At 42.0% G+C, this 19,947-nt stretch overlaps 1 protein-coding gene across 15 annotated transcripts in view; it reads left to right on the forward strand.

The window, feature by feature from the left end:
* Positions 1-19,947, forward strand: part of LOC137240266 (E3 ubiquitin-protein ligase highwire-like) — a 93,137-nt gene that overhangs the window by 35,876 nt on the left and 37,314 nt on the right. For 7 of the 15 annotated variants that reach the window (XM_067766289.1, XM_067766291.1, XM_067766292.1 and 4 more), the window contains exon 4: positions 15,827-16,163. The exons of 5 other annotated variants lie outside the window; for them this stretch is intronic. In XM_067766289.1, the coding sequence (XP_067622390.1) occupies positions 15,827-15,975 (149 nt within the window). In that variant the 3' untranslated portion in view covers positions 15,976-16,163. Of the gene's footprint in view, positions 1-15,826; positions 16,709-19,947 lie in introns of those variants that run through there. 3 more of the 15 variants (XM_067766304.1, XM_067766303.1, XM_067766297.1) reach the window with 2 other exon arrangements.

Raw genomic sequence — 19,947 nt, forward strand, 5'->3', positions numbered from 1 at the left:
AAGATAGTTACTCTACTATTAAAAATGTTGAGGCAGAAATAGTTTTGAAAGACGAGCATTATCCGATATTTGCAAAAGCGTACTCTGTTTCATTTGGATTGCGGAAAAAGGTGGAAGACGAAATAGATAGACTTTGTGAGCAAGGTGTTATTGCACCTGTCAATAGAAGTAAATGGGCAAGCCCAGTTGTTGTGGTTAATAAAGGTGACGACTCAATTCGATTGTGTGTGAACTCTAGGAGAATAGTGAATCGATTTGTTGAAATGGAGCACTTCGTCATCCCTCGGATTGTTGAAATATAATCAAATTTGGTAGGATGGAAATATTTTTTTAAACTTGACTTAACAGGAGCATACTTACAGGTCAAAGTCTCCGAAAGGTCAAGAGAGTTATTGACAATAAATACCCACAAGGGCCTGTATCAATTTACGAGGTTGGTATATGGTTTAAAAACCGCTCCACAATTATTTTCAAAAATAATTGGTGAAATATTGAAAGGCCTTAGTAAAGTTCAAGTATATTTCGATGATATTCTCGTAGGTGGCAGTGACCTCAATGATTGTAAAAACAACTTAAGTATGGTACTTGATAGGTTGATGGAGTATGACGTAAAGGTAAATTACAATAAATGTCAATTTTTTTAAACAGAAATTCAATACCTTGGGTATGAAATAAACGAAAGTGGCATAACCCCGTCAAAGAAAAAAGTCGAAGCGGTTGTTCGTGCACCACCACCCACAAATAAGCAACAGTTAAAATCATACTTAGGTATGGTAAATTATTATTGCCATTGCATTAGGAATTTATCATCAGAGCTATTTGTATTGCATGAACTTACGAAAAACGGTGTTCAATGGCACTGGTCTGAAAAACATCAGGAAGCTTTTGAAAGAAGTAAGAAGTTAGTGTTGGACATAGGTGTATTAGCTCATTATGACCCCTCAAAACCTTTAGTGATGCCTTGTGACGCAAGTCCGTATGGTGTAGGTGGTGTTTTATCAAACATTATTGATGGTGAAGAACGCCCTATTATGTTCGTGTCAAGCAAATTAAAAGATTCAGAGAAGAACTATTCACAGATTCATCGTGAAGCATTGGTGATTGTTTTCGCAGTCAAAAAGTTCCATAAGTATTTGAACGGATTGCATTTTACAATTGAAAGTGACCATCAGCCATTGAGAGAAATTTTTTCTGACAAAAAAGATCTACCAGTAGTGGCTGCAAATAGATTACGGAGGTGGGCAATTTTTCTGTCCATGTACGATTATACAATCAAGTATAAAAAAGGGTCACGAATGTGTCAAGCCGATGCACTTTCAAGACTGCCTTTGCCGGAAAATACAAACGAAGAGTATGATAGCATAAATATTTTTTAATTTAGTTCAAGAGCTACCGTTAAAGTTAGAGGACGTACGAGAAAACTTGCAGAAAGAGGTAATATTGAAAAACGTATAAAATTTTGTAGCAAGAGGTTGGCCAAAAGTAGTACCACAGAAGTATATGAAGTTTTATGCAAAAAGATTATCATTAGGAATCGAGAGAGGGTGTATATTTTATGGCGAACGAGTAGTTGTGCCTAACAGCTTAGTGCCACATGTGCTACAACTTCTGCACAGTGAACATGTGGGCGTAGTTCGAATGAAAGCTTTGGCGAGGACTTATGTCTGGTGGCCTGTCATAGATCACGATATCGAAAGTTTTGTTAAAAGCTGCGAGCCATGCGCAAAAAGTCAGAACGTTTCCAAGCCAATTCTAACGTCGTGGCCAAAACCATCAGGTCCATTCGAACGAATACACTTAGATTTTTGTAAAATCGATGGGGCTACTATTTTAGTTATATTCGATACTTTTTCTAAATGGTTAGATGCGAACGTTCTAAGGAATACACAGGCACATATTGTCATCGAAAAACTACGATTATTATTTTCAACATTTGGCTTGCCGAAGCAAATCGTAAGCGACAATGGCCCTCTATTCGGTTCGAAAGCTTTCATAGATTTTTGTAAGAGTAACGGGATTGAGTGCTCAAAGTCGCCACCTTATCACCCACAATCCAATGGAAGCGCTGAACGGGCTGTACAGACATTAAAAAGCTCTACGAGAACGGATCCAACACACCAAATATTACGGAAAAACAACAACATTGTAAACGACATATATAAGCAGGGGAATATCAGTCTTGATTTAAAAAAAAAAAAAAAAACAATTAACTTGCACTGCAGCTACAGCCCCAATACTGTATGGCTTACCAAAAATTCATAAAGAAAACACCCCACTTAGACCAATATCATAATCAGTAAGTGAGCCATGTTTAAAACTTTCAAAGTATTTAGGTAAAATCCTCAAAAATATAATTTCGGACAGTCTTAATGTGAAAAATTCCTTACAACTAAAGCGCAACTTAAAAGATATAACGATTGCAGACGATGAAATTTTAATATCGTTCGACGTTGTTTACCTCTTCACAAATATACCGATTCATTTAGCAATAAATTCGATTATAAAACAGTGGGGTAACCTACAAATGCATACAACAATGACGAAGAAACAATTTCAAACCTGTCTTGAATTCTGCTTGAGGGACAACAATTACTTCACGTATGATTGCACTTTTCACCAACAAGTATATGGTATGCCTATGGGGAATCCTCTTTCGCCCATTGTAGCTGATATAGTTTTAGACAAAATTCTTGACGACAGCATTGCCGAGCTAAAATGAAAGGACATATATATCAAATACATAAGCAAATATGTAGATGATATATTCGCAATAATTAAGACTAAGGACGTGGAAGAAATACTAAAAACATTTAATAACCAGCATACTAAAATAAAATTTACAATAGAAAAACAATAAGTTGCCCTTCCTAGATATTGAAATCATTAAATCAGACCAAACACTAAAAACTAATTGGTATGCCAAAGCCGTATCGTCATCCAGAATGGTAGCATCGCACGCAATAACAAAATAAAATTGGCACATAAACCAAATCAAACTTTAAGTACAATATTTACACAAACAAAAGACAAAATCGACAAAGAACAACAACACAATGTAGTATACCAAATCCAATGTAATGGGAGCGCAGCCGAAAATTGCAAACAAATAACAACAATGGTAAAAACAGAGTTGCTCATGTAAATCAATTAAAAGAGTCAAATTGTAAATTTGTTAGATTTAGTCCACATGTAAAAACGTATGTCAAATTATTTAAAATAAGAAGAACCGAAAACGATAACGATAAAGAGGAGTTAAGGATTAGAAGATCTGAGCGCATTAACGCAAGAATTTAACTCAAAGCTAAAGATTAGAATCTGTGTATAATATTGAAATAAACATAATAATGTATATATATATGTATATATAAGTTAATCTCTCGTGTCCTGAGAGATATAAAAAATTAAAGGTGCGGCGAACCCACTGTTCGCCGATACTGATTTAAAAGTAAACACGAACAACTTCAATTTCAATTAATCACAATTTATTACGTGCCACTTGCACGTCCCAAAATTAACTGAACTAAACATCCAAATTAACTTATTAGCTAACCTATTACTGCTAACTATTTATGCTGCGGTTGCAGTTCCCACATTTCGCAAGTCGAACGCTTGCGCGTGTAAACAGGAATTGCTTATATTGCAATTCCCATGATTTCAATAATTTCGATACCTGACCTGATCGTTGGTTGCGCGTGTGCTGCGTCAGCGAAGTTAGTAAGTGGAACAATATGATCACATGCCTGGCAACGTGATTAAAGGGTGCGCCATTAGTTAGTATTGGGATTACAGGTGAGATAACTCCTCCGCCTTTAAAGATCTGCGTCTCGTAGATCAAAAGTTAAAAATCGTGAAGGGGTAAAATTTTGCAGTGAGTGGTTTCGGCTTTCTGATGTTATATTGGTCCTGATCGCTGTAACTGGTAGGCTTTTATCTAGGCAATATAGTTCGGGTGTGGATTTTCCTTTAGCGATTTTGTTAACGCTGACGTTTCCCGTCCAATGTGTAGGAATTTGAACCGGTGGAAGATCTAGTCCTTTGGTGTAGCATCTCCATAGCATGCTGGCAATGAATAGTGTTGGGGGGGATTGAAATGGCTTCTGTAATGAGGGAAAAATTGATATTTTCGTTAACATACCCTAGATACTTTACGTTCTTCATCGTGATGTCGTGAATATATTCCAAGTGTATCTTCGTGGTATGATTATTTACGTTAGATAGTACAGATGGCAGGGCATGCGTTGTAACCGCCTCGCATTTATTACATTTGAACCATTATTACTCCTGATTATGCCTTGGTAGTTAGAGATAAAAATGTCGTTTTTGTTTATCAATTCGGAACTGTGAAATATTGTTGGAGGTTGACGACGTGTACCAGCTTAAATCACCCACCGATGATTCACCCAATTCCGTCCTGGATTGTTGCGATTGGTGCCTTTAATTGAAAATATGGAAACCGAGGTGCAACAAATGAAAGCTGAGTAGTGGGTTGTATACTCGTACATATGCATATATATATGGGGTATTCCATCCCATTTCGACCAATTTTGAACCCGACCCCTTTAGAATTGGCTGAAAGTTTTTCTTCTTTTTCTAGCTTACGAAAGAAGTTTTTCAGAATTTTTTCAAATTTTTTCATCCAACTCAAAAAAAGTTTTTCAAAAATTGACCGTTTGGGATTCTTTTTTTTACAAATTTGTTTTTAATTGTACTTTTCGGAAAAAATACAAAAAAAATTTTGAAGTTTTTTTTTTTTGTAATTTTGCAGTTTTTCGAGATTTTTCGAATTTCGCCATTTTTTTTTTCTCCTAAAAACTTCAAGCAATTCTGCAATCATCTCCACTAATCCCGGAGTAGGCCGATTTTTTTTTTTATTGAATTGAAAAAAAAAACTTTAAAATTTTTTTTTGTATTTTTTCCGAAAAGTACATTTAAAAAAAAATTCAAAAAAAAGATCCCAAACGGTCAATTTTTGAAAAAGTTATAGCATTTTGAAAAAAAAACCATTTTTTTTTTTAATTCATAACTTATTTTGAGTTGGACACCACCGTTTTTGTTTTCAAAATGCTATAACTTTTTCAAAAATTTACCGTTTGGGATCTTTTTTTTTTATACTCAGTTGAGCAGAGCTCACAGAGTATATTAACTTTGATTGAATAACGGTTGGTTGTACAGGTATAAAGGAATCGAGATAGATATAGACCTCGAAAAAAAATTTGATTGAGCCATGTCCGTCCGTCCGTTAACACGATAACTTGAGTAAATTTTGAGGTATCTTGATGAAATTTGGTATGTAGGTTTCTGAGCACTCATCTCAGATCGCTATTTATAATGAAGAATATCGGACTATAACCACGCCCACTTTTTCGATATCGAAAATTTCGAAAAACCGAAAAAGTGCGATAATTCATTACCGAAGACGGATAAAGCGATGAAACTTGGTAGGTGAGTTGAACTGATGACGCTGAATAGAAAATTAGTAAAATTTTGGACAATGGGCGTGGCACCGCCACTTTTAAAAGAAGATAATTTAAAACTTTTGCAAGCTGTAATTTGGCAGTCGTTGAAGATATCATGATACAATTTGGCAGGAACGTTACTCCTATTACTATATGTATGCTTAATAAAAATTAGCAAAATCGGAGAACGACTACGCCCACTTTTGAAAAAAAAATTTTTTAAAGTAAAATTTTAACGAAAAATTTAATATATTTACAGTATATAAGTAAATTATGTCAACATTCAACTCCATTAATAATATGGTGCAACAAAATGCAAAAATAAAAGAAAATTTCAAAATGGGCGTGGCTCCGCCCTTTTTCATTTAATTTGTCTATGATACTTTTAATGCCATAAGTCGAACAAAAATTTACCAATCCTTGTGAAATTTGGTAGGGGCTTAGATTCTGGGACAATAACTTACTTCTGTGAAAAAGGGCGAAATCGGCTGAAGCCACGCCCATTTTTTATACACAGTCGACCGTCTGTCCTTCCGCTCGGCCGTTAACACGATAACTTGAGCAAAAATCTATATATCTTTACTAAACTCAGTTCACGTACTTATCTGAACTCACTTTGTATTGGTATAAAAAATGGCAGAAATCCGAATATGACCACGCCCACTTTTTCGATATCGCAAATTACCAAAAACGAAAAAATGCCATAATTCTATACCAAATACGAAAAAAGGCATGAAATATGGTATTTGGATTGGTCTATTGACGCAAAATATAACTTTAGGAAAAAACTTTGGGTGTGACACCTACCATATTAAGTAGAATGAAATGAAAAAGTTCTGCAGGGCGAAATAAAAAACCCTTGAAATCTTGGCAGGAATACTGTTCGTGGTATTGTATATATAAATAAATTAGCGGTATCCAACAGATGATGTTCTGGGTCACCGAGGTCCACATTTTGGTCGATATCTGGAAAACGCCTTCACATATACAACTACCACCACTCCCTTTTAAAAGCCTCATTTATACCTTTAATTTGATACCCATATCATACAAACACATTCTAGAGTCACCCCTGGTCCACCCTTATCGCGATATATCGAAAAGGCGTCCACCTATAGAACTAAGCCCCACGCCCTTTTAAAATACTCATTAACACCTTTCATTTGATACCCATATCGTACAAACATATTCTAGAGTCACCCCTGGTCCACCTTTACGGCGATATCTCGAAAAGTCGATCACCTCTAGAACTAAGGCCCACTCCCTTTTAAAAAGACTCATTATCACCTTTCATTTGATACCCATATCGTACAAACAAAGTCTAGAGTCACCCCTGGCCCACCTTTATGGCGATATCTCGAAAAGGCGACCACCTATACAACTACCACCACTCCCTTTTAAAACCCTCATTAATACCTTAAATTTGATACCGATATCGTACAAACACATTCTAGAGTCACCCCTGGTCCACCTTTATGGCGATATCTCGAAAAGGCGTCCACCTATAGAACTAAGCCCCGCGCCCTTTTGAAATACTCATTAACACCTTTCGTTTGATACCCATATTGTACAAACGCATTCTAGAGTCACCCCGGTCCACCTTTATGGCGATATCTCGAAAAGGCGTCCACCTATAGAACTAAGGCCCACTCCCTTTAAAATACTCATTAACACCTTTCGTTTGATAGTCATATTGTACAAACGCATTCTAGAGTCACCCCTGGTCCACCTTTATGCCGATATCTCGAAAAGGCGACCACCTATACAACTACCACCACTCCCTTTTAAACCCTCCTTAATACCTTTAATTTGATACCCATATCGTACAAACACATTCTAGAGTCACCCCTGGTCCACCTTTATACCCATATCTCGAAAAGGCGACCACCTATGATAGATAGATGTTGTGAGGTTAAGCACTGCGACCTATTGGTCTATTGTGCCCTCAATTCTCTTTAGAACACTTCATCCAAGCCGAGTTCCCTGAGAAAATCCAGAATGGTTCCCGGCTTCAGAGAGTGTATGTGACTATTTCCTAGTTTGGATGATCCTAGGATTCTAAGTCTTCGTCTCGCGACTGCCTCACATTCCTTCAGGATGTGTTCTGCAGACTCATCTTCGACATCACAGAAGCGACAGAGGCTACTAGCTGATATGCCCAATTTATGCATGTGGCTCTTTAGCCTACAGTGACCTGTGAGTATACCTGTTACAATCCTAAGGCTACTTTTTGGGAGGTTAATCATAGCCTTATATCGCTTCGAGTTGTACCCTCCTATTAGTGCCTTTGCCTGCCGAAGTCCTGGACTCTCGCGCCAGTGTTGTTCTCTGAGGCACGCCTCCTTTTGTATAAAGTCCTCCCTTATTGTATGTGACCCTATTGGCACCATAGGCTCGGGTCCTATTGGCTTTCCGGCCGCAGCCAACTTGGCAAGCTCGTCGGCTCGCTCGTTACCATCCACTCCTCTGTGTCCAGGTACCCATGCTAGACGGATGGTGTTGTTGACTCCTAGATTGTTTAACCTCTCCACGCACTCAAGGACTGTTGATGATTTGATCTCAACCGAAGCTAATGCCTTGAGTGCAGCCTGACTGTCGCTGAGTATAACGATTTTCTCGTTGGTATATCCCCGCTGTAAATTTATCTCTGCACACCGGCTTATGGCAACAACTTCGGCCTGGAAGATGCTCGGATATTTTCCGAGTGGTAGGGATATTTTGGTTCGGGGCCCGAAGATCCCCGCTCCTATGCCCTCCGGTGTCTTCGAGCCATCGGTGTACCATATTATAGTGTGTTCCTGGTGAAGCGCTTCAATCCTGGAGGTGTCCCACGTACATTTGTTCCCCAGCTCTATTTTGAAGCGCTTCTCAAACTTAATTATCTTCCTCGTATCATCTCTGGGAAGTTGGATAAGTGGAATCTGCTCCTGCAGCTTCGCCATGCTCCGTGACTGTATCACTTTGCCTCTTCCACATCCCTCTTTAGCTATGTTTACTAAAGTACTCCTGGCTGCCTGCTCAATTATTATATGTAGAGGTGTTAACTCAAGCAACACTTCTATTGCTGCCGTCGGGCATGTTCGCATGGCTCCCGTAATGCAGACACACGCTAAGCGTTGAAGCTTCGTGAGCGCTTTTTGTACGGTCACCATGGTTGTTCTTGATGCCCACGCAACTGCTCCGTACACTATGATAGGTCTCACTATCATAGTGTACATCCATCTTAGGATCTTTGGGCTGCATCCCCAGGATCTTCCTGCAATACGTCTGCACACCATTATTGCTCTTGTAGCCTTTGATATGGTGTTGTCGACGTGTTTCTTCCATAAGAGCTTAGAGTCAAACGTGACTCCCAAGTATTTCACCTCAGACGTGTACTCCATCTGTACTCCATCCATTGTGATTTGCCTAATCCCTTCCAGTTTCCTTTTCCTGGTAAAGGGCACAATGAATGTCTTGTTAGGGTTGATGCTTAGCCCTACCTCAGTACACCATTCTTTCGTTAACCTCAATGCCCTTTGCATTATGTCGCAAAGGGTGCTCTCAAATTTGCCCCTTACAATGATAACAATATCATCCGCGTACCCCTGACATCGGATTCCGTTGTCTGAGAGCCTCTGTAGAAGTTCATCTACTACCAGGCTCCACAGCAGGGGTGACAGGACGCCCCCTTGTGGACATCCTTTCGTTGTTTTAATCTCTACTGTGCCGTCCCCACTTGAGGTTTCGGCAATCCTCGTGCGCAATAAGGCGTTTATCCACATACGGATTGGACGCTGTATCTCTCTTCTCTCGAGTACCCGATTCACACTTTCGTGTGTCGTGTTGTCGAAAGCCCCCTCTATGTCCAAAAATGCGCATAGAGTTATCTCCCCGCACTCGAGCGCACTTTGGATTTCTGTGGACAGCTGATACAGTGCAGTTTCTGTCGACCTGCCTGTTCTGTATGCATGCTGATCTTTATGTAGTGGCACTCTAACGAGAGCCTTTGATCTAATCTCATGGTCTACAATCTTCTCCATTGCTTTGAGAGCAAAGGATGTCAGGCTTATAGGCCTAAAGGACTTAGGACTGGAGTAGTCCTTTTTAGCCACCTTAGGTATAAAGACCACTTTTGCTCTTCTCCACATCGTCGTGATGTATGCCAGTGCGAGGCTATCCCTCATAATCCTGACCAGGTGTGGGATCAATTCCTCGCCCTGCTGCAGAAAGGCTGGATATATACCATCCACTCCCGGAGACTTGTAGCTCTGAAAAAACTTTACTGCCCACTTAACTGTGCCATCGTTGAAGAGTTCTTTAGCGAGGTTCCAATCTGTGGGTGTTGGACTCCCTTCTCGAGCCTCCTCCGTTGAGGTATCCGAGGATGCGTCCGGGAAATGAGCTGCAAGCAGGGCACGTGCTCTTTCTTCCTCAGTCCTTGAGTAGGTTCCATCAGGGAGCTTAATTGATAGTCGTGTCTCCCTTTGGTCCTTGGCTAGGGCTTTGTGGAGCCTTGCCGCCTCTGGAACCTCCGAAATACCCTCACAAAATTTCCTGAAGCTCTTTCTTTTAGCTTTTCTAATCTCTTTGTTATATGCTGTTAGATTCGCTGTGTATTGCTCCCAGTTTCCCGTGCGCCTCGCTTGGTTAAAGAGTTTGCGCACGGTTTTCCTCATTTCCGAGAGTTTCCTCGACCACCAGGGGGTTTTATTTCCTGGGCCTTTGGATTCTCGACAGCTAGAGTTAAACGCTTCAATAATGACACGGTTTAAGTTATTAACTCTTGTCTCCAATTCCATATAACTTGTTCCTCTGTTCCTACTATCTATGATAGGAAGATTTCCTTGTATTATGTTCCTGAACATGTCCCAGTTTGTGTTCCTGGGGTTTTGCCTTGGTGGTCCTTCTATGGGCATAGCCCCGATGACGAACTGGATAATAAGATGGTCCGACATTGAGGGTTCAGAGGAAACCCCCCATCCAGAGACCAGCTCATCAGCCAGATCGTTACCCAGGGTTATGTCCAGGACTTCTTCTCTAGACCTAGGGATGAAGGTTGGTGAATTCCCAACGTTGTATATGCTTAGGTCATTACTAATAATAAATTCAAGAACGGACTCACCCCTCGAATTGGTGTCTGTACTGTTCCATACCTCGTGGTGCGCATTCGCGTCGCATCCCATGATCAACGGTATTTTTGCCCATCTGCAGTATTCCGTCAGTTTCTTTACACCCTCTGGAGGGACCTCGTAGTTGTCTCCCGCAAAGTAGGCCGCTGCGAAGACGATGTCTGTTGACTCTCCTTGTATTACCATCGTCGCCTGAACTGCTACGAGGTCTTGACTCATAAACTCTGTAATGCAAAAATAGTTAATGGAGTTGTTAAGCACTACACACGCTCTTGGTCTTTCTTGAGAAAGATCCCAAATTACCTTATTATTTCTCTCTTTTAAGCCTCTCACCTGACCTTTGTACACCCAAGGTTCTTGGATGAGTGCTATGCCCAGATCTTCCGAGGCAAACCTGCGTGCTATTACTGCCGAAGCAGCTTTAGCATGGTGCAGGTTGATCTGGGCAACCTTTGTGTATGGGCCGGTCAGTGCTGAAGCCTTACCGGCTCGTCCTCATCGGACAGCCGCGGGTTTTCCTCTCTTCCGTCCTCCAAACCTAGGTCTTCTAAGTTTAGACCTTCCAGGAGCTCCTCTGTTGATGGAGCTTGCGTATGCTCTTTACCGGTGATTAACCCGGTTATTGACCCTGTGGCTGACGAGACACTGGTTGGGCACTGGTTGGATGTTGCTGCCCTGGATGTTGTTGCTACCTCCTCGCTTTGCTCCCCAGTGCTCTGGACTTGTCCTGGAATGTGGGGTTGTTCCACACTGGCTTGGGCTTTTTGCTTCCAAGGCCTGACCGGGACGAAGCTGAACCGGTAGTTCACCTTGAAGCTAGCTTCCTTTATTTTAATGAACGATGCCTCGCCAATTGCCATGTTTACCCGCAAGCCCCCCTCCTCAGCACTGCTGCTGATTATACGCCACATCCCAACATTTAAGAAGGTGTTCTGTGCCTTCAGCAGTTTAAGTGCGAATTCTTTGTCGCTACTTCTGGGGAGATACATAGTGACGGTGTGCGTCGGCGGTATATCATCCCCTTTCCTCGTAATAAGGGCAGGGCCCTCCCAACTATGCAGAGTTGGTGTGACTCTGGTCAGCCATTCGGCTGTTTCCTCATCCTTGCAGTCTACAAGGAGTAATCCTGGCCTAAAGTACACGCCGCAGAAAGCCACAGATTGCTTTCCCCATCCCTTCGATACCTCGATCATTATCGTGTCTTGCAGCCGCGTCAGCTCTTCCTGGCTCAAGACCTCCGCCGGGTATTGCTTTGGAAGCACCGCCATCCGTATGCCCTTTAAGGCATCCGAGTAGCCCTTCATTTTGGGCCTCCCCTGCGCAGTTGATGTACCAGGTGCTGGCAGCGGCGCATTCGCTCTTCTTGAGGTAGACGGTGTGGGGTAAGCTCTCTGTCCCCTGGTCTGCGTTGCGTCCTCCCGTCGTGCCTGACCTCTTCTTCGGTTGTCAGCGGGAGCGCTTTGCTTCTCATTACGGCTTTTTTGTTGATTCCCGCGGTTATGTGACCCGCGGTGATGCGATGCGTGCTCGCCTCTTGCCGTTTCCCTCTCACCCCGCCTTGATTTCCAGGCGGATGGGTTCTTCTTGCTCGGCCTCATGTGTTGCAGTGCCTTCTCGCGTGCACTGTCCGGGGTCCTTCCCTGCTTCAGGTATCGAAGGTACCACTTCTTTCCTGCGCCACTTAGCCCGATTCTTCTTGGGTCGTCGAAGCCACCTGGCTCCCCCAGTTCGGGCCAGCTCGCACCATGGCGATGCTCTGTGCCAGAGTCCTCGAACGACGATGACCTTGCTCTGGCATTCGCACTTTCCTTTGGCGATCGTTTTCCGCGGTCTAAACTCGACCTCTTCCTTCCTCCGTCACGTTCGGCTTTGTCGTCCCTTGACTTGGACCGTCTTCTTTCCCCTGGGTACTGGCGATCATGCATTTCACCCAGGTGTCTCTTAGCTGCTGACTCCCTGCTGCTATGGCAATGTCTCTCCCTTGAGGGTGAGCGTTTGCGGTTTCGACTTTCCCGCTTCTCTTGCGTCTCCTCTCGGGGTCTCCTTTGCCGGGTTTCGCAAAGGCTGTTGCTGGCTGCGTTTCTTGCCTCTGCCCGGCTTGGCCCACTGGTGGTGATTAACCCACCATGCTGTGGTTTGACGCTGCTCTCCACTTTCGTGGTGCTCTGCCCACTGTGCTGCTGATTTCTGCTGGTTGTGTTAGTCTTCACGGTGGTGATTAACCCACTGTGATGTTTGCCTTCGCTACTCGTCTTGGTGGTGCTCTGCCCACTCTGGTGCTGGTTCTTGCCTGCCGTGTCTTTTTTGACCTTCTTGACCGTCTCGCTTCCGGACGTTTGGTCATCGTCGTCCCTGGCATGCTCCTCAAAAAGGGCAAGTTCTTCTGCAGTCAGGTTTAGGTGGCTTAGGGAGTAGGTTCTCTCGCCATGCTTTTCCCTTCGGCGTTTGTTGTTACCGCCACTCTTTGCTGTCAACTTGCTATCCCTCCCTTCAATTTGTTTTTGTTGATTTTTGTTGTTGTTGTTGGTTTTATTTGTGTTTGTATTCATCATCTTGTTCGTACGATCACATGCCTGCCGTGGCAAGCGTAGTGATCTATTCAGTATAAAAGGGGAACTCGGTTCGTCCACCGCGGCAGAGCCCCTTGACGCGGTAAGGCCATAGTTACTCCCCAAGGTGGCCCGGTGTCAGGGAGGCGCCGTTATAATACAGCCGGTGTTGTAAACCTCCTGGCTGCAAACCAGTCCAATGGGCACGGTGGGCGACCACCTATACAACTACCACCACTCCCTTGTAAACCCTCCTTAATACCTTTAATTTGATACACATATCGTACAAACACATTATAGAGTCACCCCTGGTCCACCTTTATGGCGATATCTCGAAAAGGCTTCCACCTATATAACTAAGACCCACGCCCTTTTAAAATACTCATTAACACCTTTCGTTTGATATCCATATTGTACAAACGCATTCTACAGTCCCCCCTGGTCCACCTTTATGCCGATATCTCGAAAAGGCGACCACCTATACAACTACCACCAGTCCATTTTAAAACCCTCATTAATACCTTTAATTTTATACCCATATCGTACAAAGACATTCTAGAGTCACCCCTGGTCCACCTTAATGGCGATATCTCGAAAAGGCGTCCACCTATAGAACTAAGGCCCACGCCCTTTTAAAATACTCATTAACGTCTTTCGTTTGATACACATATTGTACAAACGCATTCTAGAGTCACCCCTGGTCCACCTTTATACCCATATCTCGAAGAGGCGACCACCTATACAACTACCACCACTCCCTTGTAAACCCTCCTTAATACCTTTAATTTGATACCCATATCGTACAAACACATTCTAGAGTCACCCCTGGTCCACCTTTATGGCGATATCTCGAAAAGGCTTCCACCTATAGAACTAAGACCCACGCGCTTTTAAAATACTCATTAACACCTTTCGTTTGACACCCATATTGTACAAACGCATTCTATAGTAACCCCTGGTCCACCCTTATGCCGATATCTCGAAAAGACGACCACCTATACAACTACCACCAGTCCCTTTTAAAACCCTCATTAATACCTTTAATTTTATACCCATATCGTACAAAGACATTCTAGAGTCACCCCTGGTCCACCTTAATGGCGATATCTCGAAAAGGCGTCCACCTATAGAACTAAGGCCCATCCCCTTTTAAAATGTTCATTAACCCCTTTCATTTGATACCCATATCGTACAAACAAATTCTAGGGTCACCCATGGTCCACTTTTATGGCGATATCTCGAAACGGCGTCCACCTATGGAACTAAGGATCACTCCCTTTTAAAATACTCATTAATACCTTTCATTTGATACCCTTATCGTACAAACAAATTCTAGAGTCAATCCTGATCCACCTTTATGGCGATATTTCTAAATGGCGTCCACTTATAGAACTATGGCCCACTCCTTCATAAACTCTTTAATACCTTTCATTTGATACACATGTCATACAAACACATTCCAGGATTACCCTCGGTTCATTTTCCTACATGGTTATTTTCCCTTATGTTGTCACCATAGCTCTCAACTGAGTATGTAATGTTCGGTTACACCCGAACTTAACCTTCCTTACTTGTTTTAAATTTGTTTTTAAATGTACTTTTCGGAAAAAATAAAAAAAAGTTTAAAGTTTTTTTTCAATTAAATAAAAAAAAAAAATCGGCCCACTCCGGGATTAGTGGGGATGATTGCAGACTTGATTGAAGTTTTTTATTGGGGAAAAAAATGGCAAATTTCGAAAAATCTCGAAAAACTGGAAAATTACAAAAAAAACTTTAAAAATTTTTTTGTATTTTTTCCGAAAAGTACATTTAAAAACAAATGTTAAAAAAAAAGATCCCAAACGGTCAATTTTTGAAAAAGTTATAGCATTTTGAAAACAAAAACAGTGTTTTTTTTTAAATTCATAACTTTTTTTGAGTTGGATGAAAAAATTTGAAAAAAATTCTGAAAAACGTCTTTCGTAAGCTAGAAAAAGAAGAAAAACTTTCAGGCAATTCTAAAGGGGTCGGGTTCAAAATTGGTCGAAATGGGATGGAATACCCCATATGTATATACCCAACAGGCATTTCTGTTACTTGTTTTGAGAAATAACTTTAAGTAAGTTCATAAAATAAGTGACGTCTAAACGCTTTCGATACTAAATACATTTTGGTTTTCTTCAATACTCTTTTTGTAAGCTTAATAACTATTTTTGTAAATCTATGAAAAACTTACTTTTACTTTACTTTGCTTGATAGGTATAGGCATACATATGTTCATGCATATATTTTAAAAGAAAAAGACCAAACCTCAGCCTTATTAAATCTTTCAACAACACTTAACTATGCAAAAAAGAGAAAGTAAATTATCATTCAAATGGAACTTACATTTTATGTCAACGATGCCGTGTCCAACGCAGCGTAGAAGGCCTCCCCCGCATCCGTAGTATTGGCGTTGATCAGCATTATCTGGTCTTTCTTTCAATTTAATTATTAGTGTCAACCCCTAGTCAGTGCTTGTAGGTACGAATTGGTTTGATTACTAAACCATATGGAAAGTGCTGATATAAATTCAGACGTGCAAATATCAAGCTTATGTGTATGTATAAAATGTGGTCATTGAGGGAAGTCTAGCTCCTAGTAATTTTTATTTATAATTACTTCACAATTTTTCCTGTCTCCTACATTTCTGATTTACATTTTTTCACATTTATGCATAATTTATTTTCAGGTTATGTTGAATCTTCATTTGAACGAGTCACAATACACTATGTATTAGTCACCCTTATATTATTAGAATCCTATCGAGGATTTCTACTTTTCACTTATAATGATGGAATCTTTGCCGGTATTAAATTATTGCAATTGGATTACATATAAATATTCAGGATAGACGACTCATATTTTTGGAATCCTACTGGGACTTCCACTTTGTACTTATGATGGCCGATATTTACGAATTACATACGAATATTGGGATTCGGCGCTTTTTTATTTTACAATATAATGGTCTTAAATTTTGAATGGAGTGTTTATGGAATGCAATACATACGTTTTCGTTTGTTTTACTTGCAAGTGTAATATAGTAGATTCATTCGCATTAGCTACCTTTAGGGTTTATAGAATATTGGTTGTAGTACAACTTGCGCAATGTGGTCGTATATGGATCGTTGAATAATTGTGCAATTTATGTGATTTTGAATGCGGGCTCACGTTAGCAGCACACCCCACGAGGGAAATAATCGAGCCAAGGCTGCATGCGCTGGGCGGTTTTGCCGAAATCATTAAATAATGAGGCAATTTATATGTTTCGTTGTGCAAGTTCAATTTACAGCACCAATTAAAAACAAATGTTTGAGTAAAAGCAGCTGTGCCGTGGGATCGTGCCGAAATAATTAGATGAAGATGCAATTTGTTAATTTCCACGTGCAATTTCGATTGCGGCTATATGTGAGGCAATTCAGCGGACTCGATTCCAATTTTTCGTGCCAAGCCTACCTTATTCTCTTCAGCAGCTCCCGACAGAAGAAAATCCCGAAAAAAACCGCCAACCAAGCTATCTTCTATCAGATACCAAAACTATCTCTCGCTAATCAGCTGGTTGACTGTTATGGTGAGTTTGTGATTGTAAGTCTTCTAAAGGTGTTCAATAAGTATTGAACCAAAGAGGGGTAGGCAAGTAAGCAAGAAAAATATATATATTCCTTGTGAGTTTATAAGGAAATTGGACAATGTGTAAAACGCAATGTACACATGTTTTCGAAAACGCCACATCTCCGTTGAAAATATATTGGGTTTATGCTGTGGTAGGGTGTTTTTACTCAACAATAACATAATCACTGATAAATAATGATTCCTTTTTTATATCATAGCGGCTTGGGGGCCGACTTTTGGCAAAAAGGTCACCTAGATTGGTGCTAGTGGAACCCAAACATTTACCAAATTGGTGAATGTGCATGCACACAAATGCGGCGTGAGTGTGGGTGGCTGGAAATATTATTAAAACATTAGGGAGGGGCGCCGTCAATCAAGTGAAAGTTAGGCATTGGGCCTAAACATGCCGCCCCCCTTGCGGTACGCAACCTCACAGTCCTCCAAGGATCACCGACCGTAAAAAAGAGGAAAAAAAATTAAAAACTTATAACTAACTTAACCTAACGACGGCCAGTCCGCCGGCTTGGCAGCACGCACGATGTGTTGCGTAGTGTGCGAGCTTGGTTGCCGATGCCTCGGTCATTCGCCACTTTCCCGTCATGGTTAGAAGCCTGAGCCATGTTTGCCTAGAGCTAGGGATTGCAAAAAAGTAAAAAGATATATGTTCATATTTCTTGCCGTATATTACAAATTCATTGGAAATCAACAAGCATAGAATTTTGTATGAAGAAAATTCAATAAAAAATAACTTATTGTAATGATACAGGATTTTAAACGCACACCTCCATTGTGAATTCATACAAGTGGCGAATTTTTGGTAGAACGTTCACAATAGTGAACAGCCCCGATCACCCGGTCAATCGCCGCTGATTACCCAAATCACTAGCTAACAGTGGTTTTCAAACATCTTGTAGACGACTGGTATATTGCTTTGTTTACATAATTTAAATGCCTGCATAGTTGGTTACGCAAATTTAATCCATAAACTTGATTTTAGGAATGAGTATTAATATGTAGTCTGATTTTCTGTATACAAATTTAAAAGAAAAGCTGATTTGAAGCAAATGTGCAATTCATGGCACTTCAATTTAGTAACGGCGAGCACAAGAAAAAGAAACCTTTCTTCCATTCTCTGGCCCTTCGCGACAGCCGTTCTCCCTGTCAGCTATGATTTGACACGTAGGCATGGCAATGGAGGGATAGAAAGATTTTTCACTTGTACGAACTCACAATGCACACCTCTTGCGACTGTGTACAACAGAAATTCAATAAAATAAAAAGGATAAAAAGTGTAAAAATTCCTGTATTTCGGTCGTTACCGAATATTTTCATATTAGGCCTTGGTTGTGCCCGAGAGTACCCAACTGAAGATGGTACTCTGAGCCAGCAAAGGGCCAAACGTGGTGGGCAGAATCCCTGGTAATATTATCTCCGCATATACATCTGTTCCTAGGATGAGGCGGATCGGCGCGGATGCATGGAACTGAGGATCCGCAAGACGGAGATGTGCGTACGGGGCTGCGATAGCGCTGTCGATGCTGGTCGTGGGTGTCGTGTGCCGAAAATTGGATACGACCGCAGCATGGGTCGCAATCCTTTTGTTCTGTCCGTGTCTTCCTCGGATACGCAACAGACATCCTGCTTGCCCGCCAATGCTGCTGGTAGGAAGTTGGAGCTCCTGGGCGAGCTCATCCGCAATCACTGTGGTGGGGGAGCATCCATCGATTAAGGCGCGAACGAGGTGTAGCCGCCCCCCTGCTTCTATTTTCACGACCGCGGTGGGGGTGATCGCTACCGTCGGGATCATGGCGGCGGTGACAGCTGAATGCGGGGCTAGGAGCCCTGCCCGGAAGGCGGACACGGGGGTGAGCTGCAGCGAGTTGGATCCGTGACTGCGATCTCGTGGTTGATGATGGGTGTGATATCTTTGTTGCAGGCGAAGAGGCCTTGTCTCCGCTCTACGATCGCGCGGTGGTTGTCTTCGTTGAGGGTCCTTAGTTTGCCGGCGAAGAGACCGAGTCTCCGCTCGGCCGTCACGAACATGGCGCTGGACGGTAGATGTGTTGTGCTGGAGCCGCTTCCTTTCATGCTGCAAAAGCGGTCTAAACGATTTGGCTGCTGGTGTTGTGTTCGGGCGAAGAGACCGAGTCTCCGCTCCGGTTCGGTGGATTCGAGCTGGACGAAGAGGCCCAGTCTCCGTTCCAGCATCTGACGCATATAACGATATGGAGTCGTCAATCCGCTCACGGGGTGATTCCAGCTCCTCCTCAACTTGTACACTCCATGGCTTGGAGCGGGCTTCGTGGAGTAGCTGTTCCTCTTCATCCATCGAGGAGATGTGAAGCATCGTGTGATGTTTTTCGCCGCATTTTTTACATCGGCCTTGGCTTGGGCATGCGTTAGAGCGGTGGTCTAGAGCCAAGCAATTTCCACAGCAGCTCCCGCGGATCGGTAAGTAAAGACGCTCCTCGGGTTTTTTGGCCCGAAAGATGGGGCACAGGCGTATGGGATGTTGCTTAAAACAAGCGCGGCATTCCGACGTATAACGCACGACGTTCTTGGCAGCGTTTCGTTTTAAAGCGGCAAAACGACCCATTTTCCTGAAAGGAGTGAAATAGGTTTCAATGGGTCGGGTCATTGTCAAAGTGCAGGGGCGAGTGGTCCCTAGTTGTATTATTGGGGATTTGGGAAATTTTATTAACGCACGCTTAAGGGGAAACATCTGTCGCTGCATAAAAAAAATATTCATATGTGGCGTGCATTATGTGCATGGCCTCTTTCCCCGCACGTTATGTGCCTGGGTCTTTAGTGCCTTATTTTGTTTATTTTGTGTCACCCGGCAGCGTTTTAGTTGGCCACGGGCACACTAGTGCTGCAGAAAATGAGCATTTACGATTTTCGGTTCACACATTCTGGTGCCGAACCGGGTAGAAAGTGTATAGCGTGGGTTCTTTTGAGTCGCTGTTATTTGTGTTGTTGGTGCTAAAACCCAACAACTTCCCTGCCCGCCACAACAAAAATGTTTGGACAGCAAAATTGTATGCGATGTAAAGAAAAAATAAAAAAAATGTTCGTTTTGGATGAGGAGAATCATTTGTAGAATGTATCATTTTCCTCTTTTTGTATTACCTTTCGGTTATTTATGAGAGTTGTTTATTCAACCTTTCCCCAAGTACGCTTCTAGTCCGGTTTAATTGA

This window comes from Eurosta solidaginis, chromosome 2 (assembly GCF_040869045.1).
Source record: "Eurosta solidaginis isolate ZX-2024a chromosome 2, ASM4086904v1, whole genome shotgun sequence".
NCBI classification, from domain to species: Eukaryota; Metazoa; Arthropoda; class Insecta; order Diptera; family Tephritidae; genus Eurosta; species Eurosta solidaginis.